At 43.2% G+C, this 25,483-nt stretch overlaps 2 protein-coding genes across 5 annotated transcripts in view; one reads left to right on the top strand and one right to left on the bottom strand.

Annotated features, from left to right (window-relative positions):
• The first annotated feature begins 38 nt into the window (after positions 1 to 38).
• On the top strand, positions 39 to 3,515 carry Toe1 (target of EGR1, exonuclease). The gene is made up of 8 exons (XM_003462499.5): positions 39 to 258; positions 905 to 1,044; positions 1,130 to 1,170; positions 1,318 to 1,414; positions 1,542 to 1,700; positions 1,962 to 2,221; positions 2,408 to 2,567; positions 2,649 to 3,515. The coding sequence occupies exons 1-8, from the start codon at positions 207 to 209 to the stop codon at positions 3,267 to 3,269; spliced, it is 1,530 nt and encodes a 509-aa protein (XP_003462547.1). The 5' UTR covers positions 39 to 206; the 3' UTR covers positions 3,270 to 3,515.
• Positions 3,516 to 3,621: 106 nt separating this feature from the next.
• The window catches only part of Tesk2 (testis associated actin remodelling kinase 2), a 131,482-nt gene continuing 109,620 nt past the window's right edge, over positions 3,622 to 25,483 (bottom strand). For 2 of the 4 annotated variants that reach the window (XM_003462498.5, XM_063236370.1), the window contains exons 5-11: positions 14,539 to 14,685; positions 7,368 to 7,450; positions 7,067 to 7,151; positions 6,739 to 6,822; positions 6,442 to 6,528; positions 5,547 to 5,670; positions 3,622 to 5,058 (exon numbers count right to left, since the gene is read on the bottom strand). In XM_003462498.5, coding sequence (XP_003462546.1) covers positions 4,370 to 5,058; positions 5,547 to 5,670; positions 6,442 to 6,528; positions 6,739 to 6,822; positions 7,067 to 7,151; positions 7,368 to 7,450; positions 14,539 to 14,685 — 1,299 coding nt within the window. In that variant the 3' untranslated portion in view covers positions 3,622 to 4,369. The remainder of the gene's footprint in view (positions 5,059 to 5,546; positions 5,671 to 6,441; positions 6,529 to 6,738; positions 6,823 to 7,066; positions 7,152 to 7,367; positions 7,451 to 14,538; positions 14,686 to 25,483) is intronic. The other 2 variants (XM_063236371.1, XM_005000211.4) reach the window with 2 other exon arrangements.

The following is a 25,483-nucleotide window of genomic DNA, read 5'->3' on the forward strand; positions in this document are numbered from 1 at the left end:
AAGAGGCGAGGCTGGGCGGCAGCCAATAGGCTCTCCGCGCGCCGAGCCGCTCCCCGCCCCCATCCGGTCCATGATCTGAACGGAAGTCAGTTGGGGCAGCTACACTGTGCACGCTATTCTGGCCTGGCTCCTCGTGAGTCGAGCCTGCAGAGAAAGCGGAAGCCCAGCTTCCCTACTGAAGGCTCAGTCGAGGATCCTGGAGTATCATGGCAGCCGGCATTGAGGACATCGCAGCGTCAGCTCCGGCGGCCTCTGATGGTGAGCGGCTTTCGAGGGACCGCCCTAAAAACCTCTCTGCTCCGGGGAAGGAAAAGGCTTCTGGCCCGTAGTTGTAGAGACCTTAAGCTTCGAGGACCCTGGGAGTGTTTTCTTCCCTATCCAGCCACCAGGAGACTACAAATCCCGGCGTGCATCGCGCTGCACTATGAAGCCCGAGCGTTAGGAGCAGTCCAGGCTGCTGCGAGCCTGTCGAGAGGCAGTCTAGATGGAACGCACCGCCTTGTAGTTGCGGTTTGGCCGAATGTGGCAGGTTGGGCGCTACGGTCCAAAGGAAGCAGGATGTATTGAGAGCTCTGAGACCCATGATGGCACCATGAAAACAGTAATACAGAGTCTTAAAAAAACTGACTTGGTGTATCCCTGCAAAACATTTCCTGCAGAGCACGGGGAGAAAGAACCCTAAAAGTCCAGGAAATATTTTAATTTTCTTGTGTCTCAAAGAAAGTTACTGAAAAACCCTGGTTTCTGCTCTCCAGATTTAAGGGACTGTCCATTCCAAGGCATGTATGTAGAGCATTGTAGAATACAAAAGCTTAAGGTGGAAACTCAGATTACCTTGTCTCGGATTGTGTCTCTTCTTGTGAGACCTTGGCAAAGCATGAACATCTATCTCCCTCATTCCCAGGTGGTGTCAGCAAATGTCTTAAGTCTGGGGATGAGCTAGTCCAGGTTCCTGTGGTGGATGTGCAAAGCAACAACTTCAAGGAGATGTGGCCATCCCTCCTTCTGGCCATAAAGACAGCTAGCTTCGTAGCTGTGGACACGGTGAGAGATGGAAACAGGGAGAACAGGTGGTCATGAAGGGGCTGGTGCTTGGGGTTAATCACAGCCCTCCCATTACCATCCATAGGAGCTAAGCGGGCTTGGGGACAGGAAGAGTTTGCTGAACCAGTAAGTACAAGCCTTCTCTTTAGTCCTTTTCCTGACAGAAGAGATAGACTTCAGAGCTCAAGTGGGGGTTGGGAGGTCCCAGTTCTGGATGGTTTGGGTTTTCTATGAACTAACTCAGCTACAGCCATCCCCAAATGCATTTCCCAGGTGCATTGAAGAACGTTACAAGGCTGTATGTCATGCTGCCAGGACCCGTTCTGTGCTCTCTCTGGGGCTTGCCTGCTTCAAGCAGCAGCCAGACAAGGTATGGGTCACCTCATTGGCATTCCAGGTCTGTGGCCAGGGGAAAGGGAGGAAGGTTGAGATCTTGGGGTGCCCTGCATGTGTGGTTTTTCCTCCAAAATCTTGATAGAACCAACCCTCTCTTTCAGAGTGAACACTCCTACCTGGCCCAGGTTTTCAATCTTACCCTGCTGTGCATGGAAGAGTATGTTATAGAACCAAAGTCTGTGCAGTTCCTGGTACAGCACGGCTTCAACTTCAACCAGCAGTATGCCCAGGGCATCCCTTACCATAAGGGCAATGACAAGGTAGGCCTCCAGCTTGTCTAGCCTTGCAGCTCTCACTTATGTGACTGCATTTCTTCTTGCTCTAGGCTATGTGGTGAGGGAGAATATGCTCCTTGGTTTGAGGGACACTTGTGATGGGACTGGGGAAACTGATATACAAGTATGGGTAGCATCACATTAGGTAACAAGGGGGAGCTTCTCAGATGGGGGTGCCTGGGATGAGCGTCCTGCGGAAGATACTAAGAAACTGTCCTTCCCATTGACTCCTCTCCTTCCAACTAGGGTGATGAGAGTCAGAAGCAGTCGGTGCGCATGCTGTTCCTAGAGCTGATTCGAGCCCGGCGGCCCTTGGTGCTCCATAATGGCCTTATAGACTTGGTGTTCCTATATCAGAACTTCTATGCACACTTGCCTGAGAGCTTAGGAACCTTCACTGCGGACCTGTGTGAAATGTTCCCTGCAGGCATTTATGACACCAAATATGCTGCTGAGTTTCATGCCCGCTTCATGGCCTCCTACTTAGAATATGCCTTCCGGAAATGGTGAGGAAATGATTGAGGGAACAGGGGTGGGGCCTGGTATGAACCTATCTCATTCACTTAAGATATTTATTGAGCACCTACCATGTGCCAGACACTATTTTAGGTGCTGAGGATTCAGCAGACAAAAACTCCTGTTCTCATGGAGCTTATGTGCTAGTGGACCAATACAATCTTGCGCTGTTGCAGTGAGCGGGAAAATGGGAAGCAGCGGGCAGCTGGCAGCCCACACCTTACCCTGGAGTTCTGCAGCTATCCTCCTAGCATGAGGACCCATATTGACTACCGTTGCTGCATGCCCCCTGCCACCCACCGTCCTCATCCCAACAGTGTCTGTGACAACTTCTCGGTGAGAGCATTCACCCATTTCCTGGGGGAGGGAAGGTTCTAATATCTAGAACCTCTTTCTAAACCTCTTTCCTACCTCTAGGCCTATGGCTGGTGCCCCTTGGGACCACAGTGTCCTCGGTCCCATGATATTGACCTTATCATTGACACTGATGAGGCTGCGCTGGAGGACAAGCGGCGACGGCGGCGACGTAAGGAAAAGCGGAGGAGGGCTTTGTTGAGCATCCCTGGGGCACAGACTTCTGGTGAAACTGAGGATTGTCCTCCTGCCAAGCAGATCTGTGGAGATAGCCTCAAGACTGAGAAAACTGAGCAAAAAGTGACTGAGGATGAAACTAAAGACCATCCTGGATCTCAGCAAGGTCACAAAAATGACGTGGAGATGGATCTTCAGCCACTAAAACCTGAAACAGCTGATCTGGCTCCTATAGAAGAGCCAGAGAGTCAAGCCAGTCCTAATCAAGTGCCTGGGGATGGTTTGCACCGGGCTGGCTTTGATGCCTTTATGACAGGTTATGTGATGGCCTATGTGGGAATGAGCCAGGGATCTCGGCCCTGCAGCTCTGGACTCTGGCTACCTGAATGTCACAACAAGGTCTATTTGAGTGGCAAAGCTGTACCCCTCACAGTGGCCAAGAGCCAGTTCTCTCGATCCTCCAAAGCCCATAACCAGAAGATGAAGCTAGCTTGGGGTAGCAGCTGACCCAACTTCTATTTACCACTCAGCCCAGGAAGAAAGACTAAAAGAACAGTTGTTTGGGTCTCTAACCTGTGAATGTCACCTCAGCAACTTAGGGAGTTCTAACTGCATTCCCCTGGACCTTCTTTAACCCACAGGGTGAGGTACAAGGGTTCAAGAAGGCTGACCAGCACCTGCAACACCAACTTTATTTTTTAAATCTGAAAGTGTCTTGGGAAAGTTTTACAAAAAAAAAGAGTTATGAAAATATTTGACCATCTTCATTCTTTGGTTATTTCTTATTGCAGCTCTTTAAGGACAAACTGTTCCCAGAGCTCCAGGGATAGCAGGAAGGGAGGAAAAAACAGTCCAAATATAAACCATTTAATCACTGGCATGTATTTGTTCACAAATACATAGAGCAGGCCCTAAGGCCTACAAAACTAGCCCCACTCCCAACCACAAGGTTGAAAGTCTTACGAGGCAGAACATTAAGACTTCTTTATAAATATGAAAATAGATTAATCAACTGGAAAGGTCTTTGAATAGGTTAGCTAAGAGCCATGACCACCACACTGCCTTGCCCTCCCCTTGCATAGAAATGTAGTGACGTGGTCTGACCATGAAGTGCAAATAGCAGTTATTCAAGTGTCTTAGACATACTGGCAAGAAGCACCCCAGTCTTCCAGTCTGAGAAACAGTCATGCTTTTATGGTCTCTTGGTTGACTCCACTTTGCATCTAGCAGCTTCCATGCCCCAAGAGAGGGCATGAGAGACCTAGTTTGGGAAAAGAACTGGGGTAACAGCAGCCTGCCAGCTCAGCCTGAAACTAGGAGTTCTGGTCCTGTCTGGGGAAATGCACTGGCATCAAGTGGAGACCAGAGCTCCTTACTGGATTTCAGAGGCTTAGTATCAGCAGTTGGCCCTAATAAGAAGCCTTTTTATTGCTGCCTCCCTTTCCATATGCAGCCGTTGGGCACTGGGAACCAAAAGTTGAGCATGTCTTGGCTTGGCTTAGCCAGCTTGCACTGTGGGCTCCGGGAAAGAGTTCAGGCTGTGCACTGGGGGCTCTACAGCTTTAGGTGAAGGTTTTTCCCCAAGGTAAGGCAGGGACTAACCTCCCTCATTCATCTTGTTCTTGTCTCAGGCCCACACCTGAGACAGAGTAAGAGCCTGCTGGTCTTTCTTCTTCCACCTCCATCTCCTCAGAGGCAACTCTGTAACATGAGCTGGGCCCCAAACCGTTTTCCTCCTGGGGATTGCAGCAGTCCATTGCTTCATGGGCTGGAGTAACTGGCAGCGTAGGCCCTTGGAATGGCGGGATCTCTCTCACTCTGTACTTGAGACTGCTGAGGCGTGGTGGAGGCCCATCCGATAGTGATTCTTCACAACTCACAAACGGACAGACTTTATGACGCAAGAATTCGGGTGAACCCGGCAAAGAACGCCATCGGCGAGCTGGTAGGGCTGGGGGTTCCTGCCAGCCAGACGCTGGCACATTTCCAGGCCCTGGTGCATTCAGGTCAAATACTAGGGAGATAACAGACTTACTAGGGAGGTCAAAGAACTTGATTTTACCACCCTTGAGGTCCTGTCGGGCACTAAAAGGGTTGACTTTTGGGGTGTGGGTAGCACCATCTTGTGGCCGGTAGTAAGGGTCCAAGACGCTCACTGTACGTGGTGCCTTTCTAGAAAAGATATCTGACTGGCTACGAGATAGCCAGATAGTGCGTCTTGGACGTGGTGACTTGTTGGGAATCTTGTCATCCAGTGAGCTCAGTCTCTTCCCACCAGGCACTTTCTCCAAAATACCTGAGGAACAACAGAGAGTCAGTCTAGATTACTCTTACTAGTTTCAAAGAAGTAGTACTTTATTACAGTGTTATCACTTGGGGAAGCAAAGTAGGTAATCTTGTTCCATTTTATCGATGAGAACAGACTCAGGACGAGGAAGTAATAGATCAAATCATACCTCAAAGTCCAGTACCTTTTCCCCTCATGATCTGCCCTTCCCTGCTTCAGGACCTGCTATCTTGCAGTCATGGCCATAGAGGATAATGTCCTACAGCATCAGCTTGGACTATCTGGTTTTAGCTGTGTTGGTTGTTTGTGGTTTCTTCTTGCTGGTCTAGGGATTGGACTGAGGGCCTTCACGTTGAGCTCTATCTATATCATTTCTGACACAAGGTCTTAAGTTGCTAAATTTCCTGGGCTAGTCTCAAACTTGGGATCTTTCTGCTTCAGCTTTCCAAGGAGCTGGGATTACAGGTATGCACACCTGGCTTAGTCTGATCTCTTACCTTTAGTAGTAGTCTGCATCTTTCTATCCTTTTCTAGCTCTTCATCCTGTAGGCGTAGGCGCCTCATAATTTCCTCCAGGGTCTTCCCAATCTCCACAAAGGATGGTCGCAGTTTGGGGTCCATCTGTAGGCAACCATACCAGCCGTGAGCCCTGCCCTCTATTTCCCACCCCCTAAAAATGGAGTTCTGGCATTTTGGGGGATTTAGATGCGCAGCTAAGAATTCTGTACTGAGGTCTCAGGCCATGAGAGTGATTCCCATGGTTAAGATCAGGGAACATGCTATTATCTGTTAACTTCATTTAGTCTGTTGTATTCCCTTATTTGGAACAACTCTCCAAAGATGTATGTTCACACTGGTTCTTTTTTGTTGTTGTTTGTTTTTTAAGACAGTCTCACAGTCATTAAGGTACCTTGAACTTGTGGTAGTCCTCCTGCCTCAGCTTTCCAGGGCTGGGATTACAAGGCTGCACCTGGCTTCATATTAGTTCTAGAGTTCTGCTGAATGTATGCTTGTGAGGTACCTGAACATACTAACTACCCTTTGGTTGTAACAGGTCTAGCCCCATATAAAATAAAATGAAGGCTAATAAGAGCCTTTTTCATATGCATCAGGATTGGCTAGAGCCACAGTCCAACAATAAAACCTGCCCAGAGCTCCAACATCCAAGACAAAGGGCAGAAGATCTACCCTGCAGGTAGAGGTCTGAATAATAATACAAAGCAATTTTTTCTTCTCTTGGTCCAGGGCTCTGGAGAGCCTGGCCAGGCCAAGAGGAAAATTGGTGTTACACATCCATTAAAAATAAAGTCCCTCTGAGACTAATTAGCTGCCTTTCTCTAAAGTCCTAACCAGGACTCAGCCCCTGACCATAGCCAGGGGAGAAACACTCACATTACAGCAGTTGAAGGTGAGCTGCAGAAAGTCTGGGGGACAGTCTCCCACCATGTGCTGGAAAGCGTCATAGTCCAGCCCGAAATTCTGTGGATGGGTATGGCGGAGGGTACAGGGGTATGGGTAGACGGATCATTAACCCCCCCACCCATTCTGGCCTGCTCACTAGAAGAGGCTGGGAGCTACCTCTAGGAAGTAGCCACAACATGAGTTCCAGCAACTCCATCCCAGGGACAAAATTCCATAGCCACAAACCAGCCCCGTCCCAGCGGCACTGTCCCCAGACCCGCAGCTTACCTCAGTACGGGGAAGGTAGTCCGGATCAGCCTGGATGCGGGCGATGATCTCACAGAGGATGATGCCATAAGAGAACACGTCTGCCTGGTGGGCAGTCAGACCTCGGTTTCTCTCAATAGAGCAAGGAAGAAGTTCTGCCCCCATGTCTAACCACCCACATTTAGGCCCTATTATCCAAGTCATTCTCGGGGCAACTGCAGATCCCAACCCTGTTCTTGGGAAGGAAGCATGTCAATTCTTACCATAAACACAGAGGGTGATTTTAGGCACTAACTGCTGATAGAGTGGCTTCTACAGAGAAAAAGGCCTTAAGCACTTCCAGACTTACCTTCTCATTATAGGGCTCATCTCGGAGAACCTCTGGTGCCATCCAGAAGGGTGAGCCCACCACAGCCAGCTTCTCACTCCCCATGCTGTGAGGCAGGATTGTAAGAGTGAATTTGCTACTGCCTGGCACAATGGGACCTTTGGACTGTTTGGATTTTCTCTCAAGGATGGGTACAGATTAGGACTGCCCAAATACAGGAGGTGAGACTGAGCTGTGACCAAGTCCAGACTCAGAAGAAAGTGGATTTCCCCTGGCTTTAACTCCCTCCTCTGTGACCCTGGGATCTATTAGGGCTGCTCACCTCATATCAGGGATCTTCTCAGCCAGGCCAAAGTCAGCCACCACTGCAGAGTAACCATTCTCATCTTTCTTTATCAGGCAGTTCTAGGTTCCCAAAGAAAAAGAAGACAGGATAAGGCTCAAAAGTATGGGTCAGTCAACTACAGCATTACCACCATGCCTCTGGTTTTTTTGTTCTGTTTAGTGCTGGAGATTGAACCCAGGGTCTGGCATATGCTAGGCAAACACTGTACCACTAACCATACCCCTAGCCTTCCTCTGCTTCCTAGAGAATCACACTTGGGCTTACTCCACTGATCAGATCTAGGGCTATTTTTATTTATTTATTTATTTATTTAGGTTTTGGGGCTTAAACCCAGGGCCACCGCACTGTGCTACATCCCCTCCTCCACTTCCTTTTAATTTAAAAAAAAATTATTTTGAGACAGACTCTTGCTAAGTTGCCCAGGCTGGGTTAGAACTTGCTATCCTATCCTCTTGTTTCAGACTGTCAGAGTACTGGGGTTATAGATGTGTGCCACTATGCTTGGCTCAGATTTGGGAGCTTCAAAGACAGCCATGTTAGAGGAGTTAGTTCTGGATCTTGAGTGGCTGTCCTAGGTTGCATTTTAGGCTCTAAACACAAATATTTATACTTACTTTCTAAGTACTAGGCATTTCTTCAATCAACAAAACAGGAACCTTTTTCCTCTCAAAGCTTATAATCTGGTGTAGAGGACACACTGTCAGTCCACTGGCTGCCCTTTTACCTCAAAGTGCAGAGACCCAACTCCCAGACCTAACCCTTGCCAACTGGTGTAAGCACAGAATACGTATGCAAGCCTGTACGCTTCACTGCCCACGGATTCAGGGATAAGTGCCAGGGTTAAGGACTGTACAACATGTACCATCTAGCTAAGGATATAGCTCAGTGGTAGGGTCTGTACTCAGCATGCATGAGGCCCTGGGTTTGATTCCAGCATCACAAAAAAGTCTATGAATCCACTGAGCAAACTAGCCCTACTCCCACCTCCCTGTCCCCATTACCCCTACACACACCTCAAACTTATAACAGACAAACTCACCTCACCAACCTTAAATAAGCTCAAGGAGCCTTTGCTTATACCACTATTTTTTTTTTTTTTTTTTTTTTTTTGAGACAGGGTCTCGAAATGCAGTTCAGGCTGGCCTTGAGCTCACTTTGTAGCCCAGGCTAGTCTCGAATTCGCAACGATCCTCCTGCCTCAGCCTCACAAGTGCTGGGATTACAGGCATAAGCCACCATGCCCGGCTCGCTTATACCACTTTCTTCCACTTAAAATATTCTCATTCATCTTCATATTCTCTGTCTTTGTTTCTCCCTCCCTCCCTCTCCCTCTCACATTGAAGCCTGAACCTAGGACAGTGCTCATGCTAAGCACCCACTCTACACTGAGCTACATTATGAGCCCTGTAATTCTTTTTCCCCAAGAACACTTGATGTCTTTTAAGGCAAACTACCTTTTCAGAGGTGTCCTCTCCAGCCGTCACCTTTATGTCTCCCTCTACTATTAACCCCTTTGCCATCTCCATGCCACTTCCTCTTTGAGTCTAGCAGAGGCTGTAAGTGCCTCAGGAGCTGGTTCTAGTTTGGACTTCTGCACAATTTTCAGTTCAGGGCAGAGGCTGAAGATATGCTCACTGAACAAATGCTGCTGTCTGCACAGAAAGGATGAACCCAAGCGACTTCCAAATACGAAGCAGCAACCAGTTATCCCCAGATAGCTGCATTCAAAATAGCCCTACACCACTCTGACTCAGAGACACCTTCCCCTGTCCACCAGAGGTAGCAAAGAAAAGGGCTAGAAAAAATTTCTGGGGCCAGCAAGGCTCTTTTTGCTCTTTGCCAGCCTTAGCATCTAGTTGCCCAGTAACTTCCGGCTTACTACGCATTATGCACAAATCGGTTCCTCATTCTGATCTTGTGATCACACTGCATTCCCTCATTTGGAAAAGCCTAGGATTTCACCACATCTTCCACGCTGGGTAAATGTGCACTGTCTGGATCTCAAGGACTGTCCTTAGGTTTGTCCTGGCTCTGGCCCACCCGTCAATCCTGCTGGATCAACAGCCCAGCCCCTGACTTTAACTGTGAGGAGATGGGTCCAAGGCCAATCTGAGCCAAAGCCCTGGGTATAGGTCACTTGCCAGTAAGGTAGTGGCATCTCAGGTCTGTCAGCACTTCCTATTTTACCAACAGCTCAGAGTCTATCTCCAAAGCTTAGTCTAAAGTCCTATTTACTATCTGTTTTATGGTCCTCAGAAACAACCCTGTGAAAGCCAGCTTGGGAGCAGCAGGTTCAGAACAGAACATGGTCACCGTGCAGTCCTTGTCAAAGCTATTCCATTCTTGCCCTGTCTTCACATTTATGGGGGACTCATGTTCACACATGCAGACCAGTCATCAAGTAGAAAGTGATTTCAGAGTAGTATCTCCACAGGAGTTAAGAAATGGCCAAATGCCAGGCGTGGTGGCACACACGTGTCATCTCAGCACGAGGGAGGCAGAGGCAGGAAGATTGCTGTGAGTTCAAGGCCAGCCTGGGCTACAAGTAAGTTCAAGGCCAGCCTGAACTGCATAGTGAAGTCTTGTCTCAAAAAGACAAAAATAAATAAATAAAATTAAAAATGTTTAAAAAAGAAAAGAAATAGTCAAAGCAGAAATGATACAAGCCCTACAATGTGGGGCAAGGCTGCCTCACCTAGACTACCTGGAGCGTGACCAATGCCTTTCTCAAGGTTTCTCCACAGTCGACAGTTGTGCATTTGGAGCCAAAGAGGAAAACAGGAGACACACCAAACCAAACTAAACTAAATTAAATTAAAACAAACAAAAAAATCAAACTTTAGGAATCTGCATTGGAGGTGATAGGAAAAATAGGGGAGCCCTGACCAGAGTATCCCATCTGAGCTTTCCTGACAAAGTCTTGTGCCTGCCCTTGAAGGGACACAGGCTAGTCTGCTGTGACTGGTAATACTTGTTGGTTTTATTCTCTCTTCTCTCATTTAGGCTTCACTGGCTTCTGCCAGAAGTACTATACTCTCACTGAAGACTCCAGTGAGCTCTGGAGCACTAAGCTCAACAGATAGAATTGGTTGATCTCTGTGTGTGATACAGATATTCACTTTCTTACATGTTTTTATATGTGATTCAGAAATCATGTATTGGGTGTGCACAGAACACAGCCCTCATTATCCTAGAGTCAAAAGACCAGCTACTAGAGGACTGTTGGAAGAATTTCTCCTGGCTTCTGTGACACAATACTTTTGGGTTCCCTTCTCTACCTTGAGACTCTAGATTTTTCATTATGATCTTCCTAAAATGTAAATCTGTGTCCTCTTCTATTTAAAAGCTGATGGTGACATATTATGTGATTCAAACTATATGAAATCTCCATATAATAAGCAAATCCAAAGAAACCAAAAGTAGCTGAGTGGTGGCCAACAACTGAAAGGAAAAAGGAATAGGACACAGGTCTTTCTGGAGGGGTAATGAAACAGTTCCAAAATTGAACAGTGTTAATGGCTGAAGATGCCAGAAACCACTAAAATGCACACTTTAAAAGGATGAATTTACCATGTGCAGTGTTGCACACCTATAATCACAGAGACTCAGGAGGCTGAGACAGGAGGATCACAAGTTCGAGGCTAGTTTGGGTAACTTAGCAGGAAACTGTCTCAAAATTTAAAACAAAAAAAAATCTGGGGATACAGTTTATTGTCTAGTGTGTGCAAGGCCCTAGGTTCAATAACCAGCCCTAGGTAGGAAGGTGAATTTTAGCTTGTGCAAGACCCTGTGTTTGACTTCTAGCACTGTGAAAAATAAGAAAGGGTGTCTTTTATCCTAGGCAAATTATGTATCAACAAAACTGTTTCTTTCTTTTTTTTTTTTTTTTTTTTTTTTTTTTTGGATACAGGGATTTGCTATGCAGTTCAGGCTAGCCTCAAACACATACCAATCCTCTTGCCTCAGCCTTTCGAGTGCTGAAATTACAGGAATGCACCATCATCCTTAGCAAGACTGTTATTTTTTAAAAGCTGGTAATAGTCCTTAATTTCCTTATATAAAATAAGATCCAAGTAGGCAAGACAATATGATCAGAGGCTTTTCTGTTAATCTTATCCCTTGCCATTCTCAGTGTACACCACATTGTTTATCGTTGTTTACACCATTTCTTTTGTATGATCTAGAATCTCACCCCTTATCTGCCGCATACTTATTAAATAGAATTCAATTTTCAAATTCACTTCAGAGCCACATATAATGTTGCACAACTGTAATCTCAGTACTGAAGGAGACTGAGGCAGAAAGATAATAGGTTCAGTCCCACCTGGGCCATTTAGCAAGACCCTGTCTCAAAATTAAATATACAAACAGTGCCAGGCATGGTGCTGCACACCTGTAATCCCAGCACTCAGGAGACTGAGGCAGAAGGATTACTGAGAGTTGGAGGCCAGCCTGGGCTACAAAGTAGACAGCAATTTGGACAGCAATTTGGACAGCCTGAACTGCAGAGTGAAACCCCATCTCAAAAAGACAAAAAAGGGAGGGGGCCTGGAGATGTAGCTCAATGGCAGAGTACCCCTGGGTTCAATCCTTAGCACTGCCAAAAGGAAAAGACTGAGCTCAGGCATCATCTCATTCAACAAAGCTTCTTTGCTCCCATAGGGTGGGTTAAATGTCCTTTCCTCAAAGCTCCGTAGCTATTTTTTCTCTTATCTTAGTATTTGCCATGTTACAGTGAAAATGTTTATGTTTCCATAGTCCCTTACCCCCACTAGACTGTAAGCTTTAGGAAAGCAGTGATATGTTTAAGAGGGAGTAGTCTAGAAAACACTTCTTAGCCTGTTGGGAAGTAAAGTATTGCCTATTTCTGTCTGTGTGATAACCAAGGAACTGTGAAACAATGCTGTGTACTGTTCTTCAGTTATTTCCAGACAAGGCTGTAAATACCTTTATGGTTAGAAATTCTCTTTTTCAGTTGGGCATCATAGAACATGCCCCTAATCCCAGCACTCGGAAGGCTGAGGCCGGAGATCACCACAAGTTTGAGGCAAGCCTAGACTAAATATATCTTTTTCTAATATTCTTTCATCCAAGGAACCAGACACAAGAGACATTTATGTAAGTGTAGGGGAAGTATCTGTGTGGCTGATGCGTAACTTGTCTCAAACTCCCTCTACCTTAGAAAAAACTGGTGGTTTAATGAGTAGGAAACAAAGATTTTATTTCAGAGAGCTCTCTGAAGACAGAATATCGTCTGGCTGGCTTTAAGTGGGAACAACTCTACTGCTGTGCCTGGAATACACAGTTTCCAGGCAGAGATGGCAATTTTCTTAATGTTGATTTTCTGAAATATTTTTGAGGAAAAGAAAGGCTGATGAAAGAATAAGATATCACTTCCTAGGACCTAACTGCCCAAATGTCCAACTCTCGCACATACTAATACAGATAAAGGGCTCCTTACAATCAATCAGGTTCAACTGGTTCCCTGTTCCTACTCGCCAGTCTCCAGGAACAGTGTAGCTGAACATAAACAGCACTGCCACACCAGGCCCCACAATCACTTCAGTAATTTTTCTGCACAGCAGTTTATAAAGCAATGGCCGGGGTCCCTCAAGAACAATAATGCTACCTAAAACACAAGAACCACTCTAATGTGAGTAGCCTTACTGCTTCTGACAGTATTAGCTGCTTTATTCCCCTTGGAAATTTCCTCTTACGACAGGCTCCCTCATCCTCGCCTGTGACAGAGGGGATTTAGGGGCCTGTGTGCACACACATACATAAAATATGTTGGGGGCACAAAAGAAATGACAGCTGTTCTGGGCAGGTGCAAAATTCTTCTTTTTTTTTTTTTTTTAAGATGCAAAATTCTAATAAACCTCCCTAGAAGTCTTTAATTCTGCTTTTGGGCTGAAGTCACATTAGATGTGTTAGCTCCCCTATCAATAATCAAACAATGTTACTGCTAAACCTGTGATGGTGCTACATTGCACCTTTTGGGCTTCAGCTGCCTGTTTTATGGCATGGGCAAAGTGCTCTGAAAGCAACTGTTTTTCTAACCTGGTCACACAGCAATTTGGACAGCAAAAGAATACTACAGAGACCAGCTGATGCCAAGAGGAACTGGCATGGTAGCAGAAACTCAATCATAGACAGAAAATGGGTCAGTACATTCTGACTCATCTAGTGTTCAAAAACCACATTCAAGCGACTAAAAATCACTGGACTCCTGGTGAAGAACTACTTTTGGGAGGCCATGGGAGAGAAAACTGATAGGCTCCCACAGCTCAAGAGTATCTTAGTCCTTTGCATGTTATCTGCTCTGGTGACACATTCATGACATTAAAGTCAGTGTAAAGGCTTTCACGGTGTATGTATTGCCTGGTTTGACATGGAAAGGTGCCTGCTTTGAGCAGATACAGGCTTCCTAAGGACTAGCTATAAAGACGAGTGAATTACAGTCGGGCAAAGTGGCACACGCCTGTGATCCCAGCATGTGGGAGGCTGAGATAGGAAAATCACTATCAGTTTGAGGCCAACCTAAACTACTACATAGCAAGACCATGTCTCAAGAACAAAAACAATAAATGAACAAAAAGGTGAATAAAAAGTGAATTATGTCCTCCTGTGATTAAATGTTAACCCTGAAAGAGATCTTTATATTTTCAAATTCATACTGACTCCTCTGGTTTTTTCTTTTCTTTGTGCTGGTGGTGATATTAGGAATTGAACCAATGTCTTTGCACTGAGATATATCCCTAGTCCTTTTTTAATTTTTAAAACAGTCTCAGCTGGGCATGGTGGTGCATGTCTACAATCCCAGCACTTGGGAGGCTGAGGCAGAAGGACCATAATGAGTTGGAGGCCAGTCTGGATTTACATAGTGAGATCCTGTCTCAAAAAACTTAAATTAATAAATTAATTAAAGAAAGAAAAGAAAAAAACCAAAAACACAAGAAAGAGTATTGCTAAGTCACTAAGTTGCCCAGGCTGGGCTGGAACTTGCCAGCTTCTTGCCTCCACCTCCCAGGGTATAGGATTACTGGCATAAGCCACTATGACCCACTAACAATTGTTTTCTTAACACAGCTTTCTCAGTAAAACAGGACAGTGTCTCTGAAGGGTTGCACAAGCAAACCTTTCGTACCTTTGATGTGAGGTCGCGATGGAAAATGCCTTTAAAGTGAAGGTAGCTGAGGCCCACTGCTATATCATAGGCCAGTTTCACCCTCACAGTCCACGGCAAGTGCACGTTGCTATCCAACAACTGTTCCAGATTCCCGGAGTTGATATACTGCAAAACACAAGGAAAAGCCAGCTTCTAGCTCAGAAATGATTGGGCTGGTGATAAAACCACTAGACAATAAACGCCTAGAAAATAGATTATTTTTTTGTTTTATAGTATTGGGGATTGAACCCAAACCCTTCACACTGAGGTATTATCTCCAGCTTTTTTTTTTTTTTTTTTTTTTAAACAGGTCCTTGCTAAATCGCAAGTTGCTCAGTCTGAGTTAAACTTGCAATCCTCTGGCCTCAGCTTCCCAGAGGACTGGGATTACAGGTATGTGCTATCATGCCTGGCTTTGTATACTTATTTTAATATACTGAGTAAGTTACTAAGGACTTATACCCAGCTCAGACAAACAATTTAGTGGTAAAACTAAAATACAGTTACGAAAAGGTACAAGCGCATTATGAAGTGCTAAGGATGAAGTTCTTCAGTTTCAGCATGTCAGAGAAAATAAAGGAGTCAGAAAGGATCACCAAAGGCAGTGATGGTGAACCTTCTAGAGATGAGTACCCAAAGTACAACCCCAAACTCACTTATTTATCACAAAAGGCCTGCAAGTGTGTGGTTATGAGTTCGATCCCCAGTACCAATAAAAAGAAAAAGACAAAAAAAAGGGGGGGGGCCGACATTGCAATTAAACCTGAATAGTTTTAATTTTAGTTTTTAAAAAACCCCTCATATATTGACATCTTTTGTCTTAAAAGAAAAACAAAATACAAGCCATACAGTCACACAAAGGGAGCACTAAGTACACTTATGGCATTTAGGAATTTTATTTATTTAATATGGCCAGCATATATGGATAAGAGCAGGAAGTAAGGCTAATATGGTTTGTCATATGGACTTTAGCTGGGTGTGATGGCTCATACCTATAGTCCCAGCTCCTGGGAGGCTGAGGCAAAAGAAATGCAATGAGTTCAAGGGTAGCCTGGGCTACAAAGTAAGTTCAAGGCCAGCCTGCACTACATAATGAGACCCTGTCTCAAAAAACAAATAGACAAAAACACATGGTCTTCAACCTGACTGTAGAGAACAAAAGCATTTTAAGCTGGGAAATATGCTGATTATACTTGGGTTTTTTTTTCCTATTTGCTTTTTTAAAAAAGATTTGTTTTTTGGCATGAGGAATCAAACTCAGGACCTTGTGCTTGCCAGGTTGGCGCTTATGCTGCTGAGCTATATTCCCAGCCCCAAAAAAGATTATTTTAGCAATATGACAGGTGGATTAGAGTGCAGGACCATAAGTTAGGAGAGTACTGCACTAAAACTGGTGAGAGAAAGGCATCTGAGTTAAGATAACAGTGGAGCTACTGGAACAAGGTAAGATTCAAAATGTGTTTAGAGGGCAGAGTAAACAAACCTTGATGACTGCAATGGGTTGAGGGATGGAGCAATGAAAAGGTCTAGGATGACCCCAGGTTACTGGTCCCTGGGTGTCACCCTTAATTAAATATCTTTTGAAAAGAGCAGGTTTTACAAATAGGGCAATGTTAGAAGTTAGTGAGGTCAGCTAGAGCTCTCTGAATTACAGGTACTTGCAGGACAACTAAGCTGTAGTAGACATGACCCTTAACAAGCACAAAGTTTAGGAACAGAGTGTGGACAGGATACTATATTTAGGAGGCAGCAGCACTGAGTTGAAGGAGCCACTGTTACCAAGTAATATAGAGCATTGCCTAGGAGTTAAGACATAAGGTAAGATATTAGAATCCCGAGAAACGGTAAACTTTAAAGAACAAGACAGAAGAAAAAAGCAAGAAAGTCATCTTAAAAGGTAAAGAGGAATATTCTAAAAGGAAATGACCAGCACCATCAAATGCTACAGATCAAGTGCAATGCGGCTGAAGTCACTATAACCATGGCCAGAGCAATTTCGGCAAAGGGGTTAAGAGTGGAGTGAGAGTGCTGTGAATGGCATAGTGGGTTTGAAAGATAAAACTGGGTGAAAGATGACACAAAGAAGGACTCTTCCAAGAAATGTGGCTGTGGGTCATTCACCCACGAAGCACTCTTTGATTTATTTAAAGTATAAATAAACTTATATATCAACAATGATAACAGCAGCCACTATTTTTGCAGCTAAAACATGTATTTCCACATAGTGCTTATATTGTGCCAGGCACTAATCTAAACATTTTACGTATTTTGTACAGTAACTCTATGAGGTAGGTGTACTGCAGGTTGAATATCCTGTATCTGAAATGCTTGGGACCAGAAGAGTTTTAAATTAGACTTTTCTAATTTTGGGATTTGTATACAGCTTCATCTGTATTATTATTGCTTTATAGGAAGCATTTAAAGGTAAAGCATTTTGCTCAAGGATACTCAATAAGTGGCAGAGAGGAAGATAATACAGTCTGGCTTTAGTCACAGACTCTGTTAACTACAACGCACTGAAGACCACAGCATCTGAGTCAGAGCTTCGTGTAGAAAGGAACTCAAAAATGAATTTACTAGCTGGATGTGGTGGCATATTGTCTGTAATCCCCATGCTTGGGAGGCAGAAGCAGGAGCATCGGTGAGTTTGAGGCCAGCCTGGACTAAATAGTGAGCTCAATGTTAGCCCGAACTACAAAGCAAGACTTTCTAAATAAACAAACAAATAAACTGCCACACACAGTGGCACAAACCTATAATTCCAGTACTCAGGAGGGCAGAGGCAGGATAATCACTGTAAGTTAAAGACCAGTTTGAACTACACAGTTAAGAAAATAAGTTTACTTAAACCTTATATGATGTATTATCTCTTTCTTTGAAGGATAAAGGGGGAAATTTCTCTAAGTATAAAATTAATCTCAATATATTTTAGGAAGAGATGTTGAATTTACAAAGGACAAGGGCATCTAATAGAGTAAGAGGCAAGAATTTGAATTACAGTCCAATTCTGCCTCCTCATAGCCATTTAACTATGGACAAATCAACTAAAAATGCTATATAGCCTTCAGTTGTCCAGTCTATCAGATGTTAGGTATGATCCCTGATTCTCCTAACTCACAATGTTATTATAAGAATCTAAAAAAATATATGAAAGTACTCAGAACAAAACTTAATGTCCTGTGAACAGAGATTTTCTGACTTGGTTATGTGAGCACTAAAAGGAACCAGTTGGGGGCAGCACTATGCAGCACAACAGATTTCTTTATAAGGCAGATCAGAGAGGGGAAGCAGAGAGAATGGCTAAAAATAAAACTTCTAACTTCTAAAAAGGAAACCTGTTGATTTACCTCATTCTGCTCCATAATCCATCTTTGGAAATCTCAAAATAGTCCATAATGAAGACAGAGCATAATGCCTTCTTTTTTATTCTATTTGAATCTTCCCAAAAATTCACATTTGAGGGGTTCACTTGCTGAGAAGAAACCGAACTTGCAAACTTCAAGCTATATGGGGCTCCAAAGCTGACCTCTAACAGGCATGTAAATTTTTATAGCTTTCAGATTTAAAACATCTGAAGAGGCAGCAGGTCCCACATAGTGACTATGTGATCCAGAAGGCTGGTCTTCCCCAAAGGAATGCTAAGCAGAAGCAACATGGGTAAGAGCACTCTCTGAAGGCCTTGTGTTGTGATTTGGAACTAAAATGTCCCCAGAAAGGCTCATGTGTTCAGAGATGGGGTTTTGGAAGGTGACTAGACTGTGAAGGCTTCGATCTCATCAATTACTCACCCACAGAACTGTTGGATTTACTGGGAGCTCAATGGGTTTACTGAGAGGCGAACCCTAATTGGATGATGTAGGTCCCTATGGAGTACATAGGGACATAGATTTTGAAGGGTACATTTTGTCCCTGGCCCTTTCTTGGTTCTGTCTGCTTCCTAGCTGCTATGACATGAGCAGCTTTCCTCAGCAATACCCTTCTGTCATAGTATTTCTGCCTCACTGTGCACCTACAGGCAATGGAACCATCTGACCAGAGACTGAAACCTCTGAAACCCTGAGCCAAATAAAATCTTCTCAATTGTTTCTTCACATTTAATTAGAAAAGAAATTCATAGACTGAAAGTCAAAGGATGGAAAACAATACTTCATGTGACAGGAATCCAGAAAATAGCAGGGGGTAGCTGACAAAGTAAATTTCAAGCCAAGCCTGATTAAGAGAGATAAAGATAGGTCACCAAATCGTTGCAAAGGGAACAACCCAAGAGGAAGACATAACACTCATAAATATATGTGCAACAAACACCTGTGCACCCAACTATATAAAACAAGTACCAACAGACATGAAAAATCAAATAAGCCCTAATACTATTGTATTGAGAGACCTCAATACAATATCTCACTGTCACAAAAAGAAAGATCAACTAGACAAAATAAAAATCAATAATGAAATATGAGAACTAAATCAAACTTTTGAACAAATGGACTTAATACATGTCTATAGCACTCCATCTCTTGACATTAGAATCAATGAATCAAACAGTTGGTTCTTTGAAAGATTAAATAAAATTGACAAATCCTATTTAACTTTATCAAAAAAAGGAAAGAAAAGACTTAAATCCATGTAATTAGAAATGAAAAGGGTAAAATCACAACAGAGCCTGGAAGAAATCCAGAAAATCATCTATAGCTACTTTGAAAACTTGTATTCTAGTAAGATGAGAAATATAGAAGAAATAGACTCTTGGATACATATGAATTATCAAAGCTAAATCAAGAAGATATAGGGGCTGGGGATTTAGCTCAGCGGCATAAGTACCTGCGTTGCATGCAGGCGGTCGTGAGTTCGATCCCCGGTACCAATAAAAATGAAAAAGACAAAAAAAAAAAAAAAAAAGAATTATTAAAAAAAAAATAAAAAAATAAAAAAAAGAAGATATAAAAATCAATTGTTTATTTTAGGTATTCTGTCACATCGATCCAAGGCTGACTAATATAACTGATAAAGCTAAGGCTTTTGATTCTGATTCAGATTCAGAAAAACACACATGTAAGCTAGGCACAGTGGCACATACCTATAATATTAGCACTCAGGAGGCCAAGACAGCAAGCTCAAGGCCAGCCTGCACTACATAAGAAAGCCTGTACACACACTGTTTAGCAATGTCTCCGAGGGTCTAAGAAGTCTATAGGCCAGGCCAGAAAGTAGGAAGTGTAAAAAAAGGTGAGATTGGGCTGGGGATTTAGCTTTGGTGGCATAAGTGTCTGCTTTGCAAGCACATGGTCGTGAGTTCAATCCATGGTACCGATTAAAAAAAAAAAAAAAAGGTGAAATAAGATGAGGAATCATGCTGACTAACACACTCTGATTTTTGAAGGCTAGATAAGACACAGAAAACACAAACCAGTACCAGAGAGAGAAGCTAAATTTACAATCTTCTTTTTACAATCTTTTTTTTGTTCTTTAAAAAAAAGGTCTCACTATCCAGTTCAGGCTGGCCTTGAGCTCACTGTGTAGCCCAGACCAGTCTTGAACTTGCAATGATCTTTCTGCCTATTTTTTACAACCCATTTTTCTTATTGCTTTTGGTGAATGCACTGGCACAACCAATAAGCCTCAGGACCCTCAGCAACCACAACTTCTCAATATCCCCAGATCTCTGCATGTCTGAAGAAAGGAAGTTTGAAATCTGCCAATGAGGAAGATTTCTAGGTTGCTACACGCTATGTGCCCATTCCTTAGAATGATCATTTTCTTCCCCATAACCAGCTCTCAGTGCAGACTCAGCTGTGTGGCCTCTGAACGGATCACTCCGTAGGAAGCACAGGCCAGAGCAATTGTCCCCGCACATTCAGTTTTCTTGGACAGGGACACCAGATGCTTCGCTCTCTATTCCAGAGTACTCCCCAGGGCAGCCCTATGAAACAATCTAAGGCACTGCCAATATGTTTCAATAAATCAGAAATAGTTTTAACATATGAGCCTTTCTGGGGACATTTTAGTTTTAATCACAAAGCGGATATGTAAGTGAATATTTAGTTATCCACTTATGAATATAAATTTGGGTTATTTCTAGAAACATTTTGTTTTGTTTGAGAAGGGGTTTCACTGTGTTGTCCAGGCTAATATCAAAGCGTGCGCTCAAACAATCCTTCTTCCTTAACTTCCTGAGCAGCTGGATTGTAAACATACATCATCACATTTGGACCTTTTTTTTTTGAGAATTTTTTTAATTTTAAAGAGAATAAAAATAAAATAAAAATGATATAGAATTTCAAAACAAGATGATAGGAAATTAATGGTTATTGTATTGTATATTGCTGTCTTCGAAATGGTTGCTCAGAAGAGTTTTTAAAATTTTATTTATTTTTTTGAGGCATGGTCTCAGTATGTAATTTAGATTGGCCTTGAACTCGCTATGTAGGCTGGCCTTGAACTTACATCCATTCTCCTGCCTCAGCTTCCTGAGTGCTGAAGGCCACCACTCCCAGCACATCTGGCTTATTTCTACAATTTCAAGCAATTATCGAAAACTCTTTTCCTTTCTACCAACTCCATATGAGGTTAAGAACCTCTCTGTTCCAGGTGTGGTAGTACATGCCTGTAATCTTAGCACCCTGGAAGGCTGAGGCAGAAGGATCACAAGTTCAACCTACTTTAGGCAACTAAGTGACTTAAGATCCTGTCTTAAAATAAAATTTAAAAAGAGCTGGAGATGTAGCTCAGGGTGAAGGCTCTAGTTTTGCCATCCAGTGATATGTGCCTATACATAAATGCATGTGCGCACGTGTGCACACACACACACACACACACACACACACACACACACAAATATACAAAGATGAGTAACTCCTGCTTTATACTGCTTTAAAGAACTTTAGTAAAGGATCGGGGGTTTAGCTCAGTGCTTGCCTGGCAAGCGCAAGGTCCTGAGTGCAATCCCTAGTACAAAAAACAAAACAAAAACAAGAAGTTTAGTGAAGCTAGGCATGGTGGTAATCCCAGTACTCGAGAAGCTGAGGCAGGAGGATTGTTGCAAGTGAGTTCAAGACTAGCCTGGGCTACAAAGTGAGCCCAAGACCAGCGTAAACCATATATAGCAAGACCCTGTCTCAGACCCAAAAAAAAGAAGAAGAAGAAAAAGAAAAAGTTCAGTGAGAGACAAACTATTAAACAAATAATACCAATAATCCTATATCAGAGGTAATTACTGGGGGTATGAAAGTATAGCCTAACTGTTTGGGCCTTTGACAGATTTCAGAGAGGAAATAATACTTTCACTGGATCTGTAAGGATTGTTAAGGAGTCTCACTACAGACCAAATGTTTGTATCTCAAATTCACATTTGTCCAAGGTGACAGAGGAAGTGAGCCCTAGGAGGTGCTTTGTTCATAAGAGTGGAACCTTCACAAATAGGATTAATTAGTGTTTATAAAGACAGACTACACAGCTTTTGTGGAAAAGAGTGTAACAGTTCCTCAAAAACAATTAAAAATAGAATTACTATGTACTCCAGCAATTTCACTTCTGGGTATACATCCCAAAGAACTGAAGACAAGATCTCAGAGATATTTGTATACCACATTCATAGCAGCATAACTTACAACAGTGAGAAAAACTCATGTCTGTCTGCTATGATCCGGATCTAAAATGTCCCCAAAGTCTCATGGAGCTTTTAGAGGTCAATGGAATCCTAGGGGAGTAGGTTCATACACTGATGGCTTTCAGGCTGGAGGCACAGACAGGAGGTGGGATCTGGCTGGAGGCTGCAGGGCCCAGCTGGAAGGGTGCAGCACCCTCCCTGGCTCTTCCCTTCACTCTCAGCTTCCTGGCTGCTATGGAGTAAGCATCGTCCTCCCCCTGTGCTTTCTACCCTTGGAGCCAGCCAACTGTCCCTGACTGAAACTGTGAGCCAAAATAAGCCTTCTTTTAAATTGTAGGAACTGGGTATTTCCCAGCAACTATAAAGTGACTAATAATACACCACCAAAGAAGAAATGGATAAACTAAATGTGATAAGTTTCCCAACAGATTATTATTTGACTTTAAAAAGGAAGGAAATTCAGCAATATCCTATAATACAGATGAACCTTGGGGACAATTATGTTAAATGAAATAAGTCAATCACCACAAAAAATCAAATACTAGAGGGAAGAGGGGAAGAGGGAAAAGTCAAATATTGCAAGACATGGTGATGCAAGCCTATAATCCCAGCATTCAGAAGTCTGAGGTAGGAGGATCACTGTGAGTTCAGGGCCAACATGGGCTGGACAGTGAGTTCAGAGCCAGCCTGAACTACATAGTGAAACCCTGTCTCAAAAAAAAAAAAAAAAAAAGTCGAATACTGTATGATTCCTCTTATGTGATGTACTTATAGTCATAATCAGGAGAAAGCAAAATGGTAGATAATAGGAGGTGGCAGAAAGAAACAATGAGGAGTTGTTAAATGAGCAGTGTTTCATAAGACAAAAAGATGGTGTAATTGTTGTACAGCACTATGAATGTGTTTAATGTCACTGAACTGTACCTGTAGAACAGTTAAGGTAGCAAATTTCACATGTATTTTACATATGGAGCAAAGGAGAGGGTTGTACTGAGAACACCTGTTCACCCCTCTATCCATCTACCTACAGAAACACTGACAATCCAAAGGTAAAAACACAAAGGTGAGTGGGGCCAGTCACTGCCCTTCATTTACAGTCCAGCTCTGCTGACTTACTAAACTGCCTCCCAGAGTTATGAGATTATGGGCATATGCCACCATGGCACAGCTTATACAATTCCTTTAGCACACATGTATAAAGTGGAATAATTATAGTACCTAACCTATAAAATTATTATGAAGATTCAAGGAGTTGATGCATATAAAATGTGAAGAACAAAGTCAAAAAAATTCTCAATACCTCAGTTTTTTCTTTTTTCTGGTGCTGAGGGTCCAACCCTGGGCCTTTGCATGTGCTAAGCAAGTGCTCTACCACTGAGTCACACTCTCAGGCCTGTTGTTCTTATATTTATTATTAGTGTAGAAGTTTGGAATACCAAGATGGAGCATGTATAGTTGATTTGGTAGACTTTAAGGGCTAATGAAGTTTTATACATAAAGATACAATATGATCTGAGAAAGCTGAATTATGTTCTCTAAAAAGATATATTTAGGTCCTAAACCTTGGTACCTATAAATATGTAAGCTTATTTGGAAATAGGGTCTTTGCATATGTAATCAAGGTAAAATGGGATGTCACAGTCACTTTTCTTCCCACTGGGACACAATGACTGACACTTACAACTTAAAGGAGTGGTTCACTTTGGCTCATGTTTGCAGCTCATAGTCAGCTGCCTCCAAGGCAGGAAGGGCATGGGACAAGGTAGAGAAGAGCTGCTCATCTCCTTGCAGCCAGGAATCAGAGAGAAGGGAGGAGCGAGGAGGGAGACGCATCTTTCCAGGTCATTCCCCAGTGCCCACCTCTTCCCACCGAGTGCCCCCCAAGAGTACTCAGCCGCTGAACCCCGAGGGTAAATCCACTGCATACATTGCCTCCCAAAAGCCTGGCCTAGGAGCTCATGTCATTTGGGAGGACATTCTCAATCTAAACCATAACATTGAGGGGCAGGAGCTTTAATCCAATATGACTAGTATCCTTATAAAAAAAAGAGGGAGGAGAGACACACAGGAAAATGTCTATGATGTGAAAATGTGGTAATGGAGGCAGAAACTGGTGCGGCATGTCTTTGATCACAAAACACCAAGAACTGTCAACAATCAACAAGCGTCTTCCCCGAAAGGCTTCAGAGAAAACACGGCTGCTGAAGCTTAGATCCTGAGCTTGGAGCCTTCAGAGCAGTGTCACAAGGGGGACTCCTCTCCCCTCTTTCCTTCCTTATTCCACTACTCCAAACTCTCTTTCCTCCCGCTACCCTACTCCCTTTTTCCCTCTCTCTCCTATCCTTCCTTCTTACCATCATCTCCCTTCCTTTCTTTTGAGATAGGGTCTCACTACCTCACCTAGGCTGGCCTCAAATTCTTAGGTTCAAGTGATTCTTTGATTTCAGCCATCTGAGTAGCCAGATGACAGGTCTGTGTCACCATACAAGCTTCTATAAGTCGTTCACATTGAAATGTTTTGACACAGAAGCTCTAGTAAACTAATTACATGACCCCAGACTGCATTTTTGAAAGATCATCTGGTAGCTGTATAGGGGAGGAATTAGAGGCAGGTTGGAAGGGTGCTGAAACAGCCAGATGAGATGTAAGCTGCAGTGACGTTATGTGCATGAAAGAGAACCAGAAAATGCAAAGGCAGAAGCATTTAGCAACTGAATGATAGATGCAAGAACTGAGGAAAAAGAGTAAAGGCAACTCAGAGATTTTAAATTGAGAAGTTGAGAGCAGTAATGAGAAGAGATCACAGCCAGGTTTGATGGTGCATACCTATAATTCCAGCACTCTGGGAAGCTAAAGCAGGAGGATCACTAATTCAAACCCAGGAGGAGCAACTTCTCCACTTAGCGAGACCCTGTCTCAAAAACAAAACAAAACAAAAAATACCACAGCTACTTTTAAAGAAAATGAGACATTATGGTAGCCATTGCTAATTTCCTATCATCTTGTTGTGAAATCCAGTAATGCTTTTATTCTTTGTTTTGATTGGTTTTAGTCTGTTTTTTATTATTTAATTTCAATATATGTGAAGGTATGGACAGCTATTTTGAAGAGAACAAGAGACATTATGGTAGCCATTGTTGATTTTCCTATGTCTGGTTTTGAAGGCCTGTAATGCTTTCATTCTTTTGTTTTGAATGGTTTTATACTATTTTTGTCTTGTTTGAATTCATTGTGTGTGAAGATATGGACAACTATTTCGAAGAAAACAAAAGACATTATAGTAACCACTGTTGATTTCCTGTTGGCTTATTTTGAAAGCCT

Source organism: Cavia porcellus, unplaced genomic scaffold (genome assembly GCF_034190915.1).
Source record: "Cavia porcellus strain 051 isolate PalLab524CR breed Dunkin Hartley unplaced genomic scaffold, mCavPor4.1 scaffold_25, whole genome shotgun sequence".
Taxonomy (NCBI): Eukaryota; Metazoa; Chordata; class Mammalia; order Rodentia; family Caviidae; genus Cavia; species Cavia porcellus.

Excerpts from the sequence above, each read along its gene's own strand:
- Toe1 (XM_003462499.5), top strand. The coding sequence starts at position 207 with ATGGCAGCCGGCATTGAGGACATCGCAGCGTCAGCTCCGGCGGCCTCT. Across the intron at positions 259-904 it reads AGCTCCGGCGGCCTCTGATG|GTGGTGTCAGCAAATGTCTT; the intron begins GTGAGCGGCTTT and ends CCTCATTCCCAG. Across the intron at positions 2,222-2,407 it reads GAATATGCCTTCCGGAAATG|TGAGCGGGAAAATGGGAAGC; the intron begins GTGAGGAAATGA and ends GCGCTGTTGCAG.